At 41.9% G+C, this 2,203-nt stretch overlaps 1 protein-coding gene across 1 annotated transcript in view; it reads left to right on the top strand.

Moving 5' to 3' along the window:
* SARC_10667 (hypothetical protein) overlaps positions 1 to 2,160 on the top strand; it is a gene marked incomplete at its 3' end in the record, with an annotated part of 3,462 nt that extends 1,302 nt beyond the window's left edge. The window contains exons 2-4 of the mRNA XM_014295287.1: positions 238 to 404; positions 922 to 1,007; positions 1,965 to 2,160. Of these exons, the coding sequence (XP_014150762.1) occupies positions 238 to 404; positions 922 to 1,007; positions 1,965 to 2,160 (449 nt within the window). The remainder of the gene's footprint in view (positions 1 to 237; positions 405 to 921; positions 1,008 to 1,964) is intronic.
* Positions 2,161 to 2,203: the final 43 nt, after the last annotated feature.

Here is a 2,203-nt window from a genome sequence, read left to right as displayed (position 1 = left end):
TATNCATATACTATATATATATATATATATATACATATATATATATATATATATATATTATATATACAATTATTTATATTATAGTATATATATATGTATATATATATCGGTTTGCGATTCGCTGAAAAATATAATCCATTTTTGCTTTTGTGTCTATTCTATTTCCTATTTTATCTTCTTGCTTGGGACCCAAACATACGTACCACCAATTGAAATACATATATACATCTACTATAGATAACAAGCATTCGGAAAAATCCAGCGAGACCCCCTGTGTCCACGTGAAATCCAAATTCAGTGAGTTAGAGATTGGTGGCACCGGCGTCTTTACAATACAGGCGTGTGAGCCCCTTGAGCTCTCGCAGACAGTTGTGCTGGGTTTGCCCGACTGTGTCTTCACCAAGGTAATTAATCATCTGAATGCTCATCTATTGTGGTCTCGAGATCACATTTCATCTCATATATTCGCATGAATAGTTATACAGACCTATTTCTTGATATGCGGGCGGAGTAAAAGTGCCGTGAAAAGGCGCTCATTGGCCACTCGCGTAGCCATCGTTGGTTATATCCCCAATAGACACAGACTATCGATACATTATACCAGCACGACAAGACATCAACTCCCCATATATGAAATCCTCACTTGCTATGTGTGAGACTGGTAGACATAGGACTTCCCATGTTCGCCTTTGTTTTCTCAGACTTAAAATCACTGTGCAGTTATATGCTTTGTCGTGCGAGTAGGCTATATCAACAGCTCAAACTCGCACTCCTCACAGAAGTATTTCGGACAGACTTTCTCTTCTTATGGCTGTAGGGTTTAGGGTGTAGGGTTCAAGGGTTTAGTGCATAATCAGAGATGTTTAATTCAGACGTATCTGAACTCATATGAAGTAATATCCACTGTTTACTACTATACAGACAACTGAAGTGACTCTGCCGGCGGGCAAGAGTGTTGCTGTGCCTGTGACGGTGATAGCAGCCGAGTACGGAACTGGCAAAATCAGGTGTGTCTACAGGTGAAATACATGTAGTTTGTACCGTTGTTTTGAGCTTAAGCATGAGGATGTCCTAATGAAAGCATTGCGCGGGCGGCGAAGTGATAGTTGCGATGCCCCAGGACAACCCGGTGAGGTGCTTTTAGCGGCTCTCTGATGTTATTGACCCGTAGTTTCTTGCAGTGTACAAGTAGTACACCGTGATCACATAAGTGTGTTTCATGGTGGGCATATCCGCTACAACACTTTCTGTGCTGCTTAGTGATGCATTCGAGAGTATTGGCATTGTTGCTTCGGTCCCGTTGTGTATAGTGGTAGTGTTCGATTTATTCCTATGCTAGTTACTATGCTCCTCCGAGTTTTTGACATAGGTGGTCTCGGTATGGGGAACGTTTATGCAAAACGTCTGTTGCAGAGTCTGTTTTTTTACAGTGCTACTGAGCCAAGGAGGGATGCCGTTGATATTTCCGTTAACTTTAGTTATAGTAGTACCGTGGGACACCATCGCCTACTAGGCCACGCCGTTGTGTCTGACACTGGTTGAGTGCACATACCGTTGTTGAGATGGGGTTTGAAAGCGTGAGTCATTTGCTTTGCTGCTGAACCTCGACCGCGTCTCTATGAGAGACAACGGCCATAGTTGTATACGTGTATTTCTATATTACATTTATTGCATACATATAGTATTCATACATATAGTATTTTGGTATATTCTAGCAAGCGAATCAACTTGATTCTCTCGAGTTTTCCTTTTCCGGTTCTTCTAACGGGCGTGTCTATATGAGCGGTGGACGTAGTTGCTGCCCGTTAAATAGCCAAATGGTCACTGATGCACATTGAAAGTGACTCATCGGTTAGTGGTATATCAGCTTAAGAATACAAAACGCTTTTCTTTCCGTGTGCAAAAGTATACCTATCAACCCAATCTATATATAGAGCTCACATACGCTTTTTGTTGCCATACAGCTTGAGAGGGAACGAGATCGGCGTGGTTCTGGGCGCGGTGGCTGTGAGTGTGGTCAAGCACTCGTGGGTTCAGACTATAAGTACAATCATTGGGTGGCTCTACTTCACTGCCTGGAGTGTGTCCTTCTATCCGCAATGTATCGAAAACTACCAGTTACAGAGTGTTGCAGGTATGAGATGGACAGGATGTATATGAGTATCTAAACATATTATCATAACCGATCCACATTATATATATA

The sequence above is a fragment of the Sphaeroforma arctica genome, assembly GCF_001186125.1.
Source record: "Sphaeroforma arctica JP610 unplaced genomic scaffold supercont1.1341, whole genome shotgun sequence".
Taxonomy (NCBI): domain Eukaryota; class Ichthyosporea; order Ichthyophonida; genus Sphaeroforma; species Sphaeroforma arctica.
Note: the sequence above shows the minus strand (reverse complement) of the source record. Positions and strands in the feature narration are given on the sequence as shown.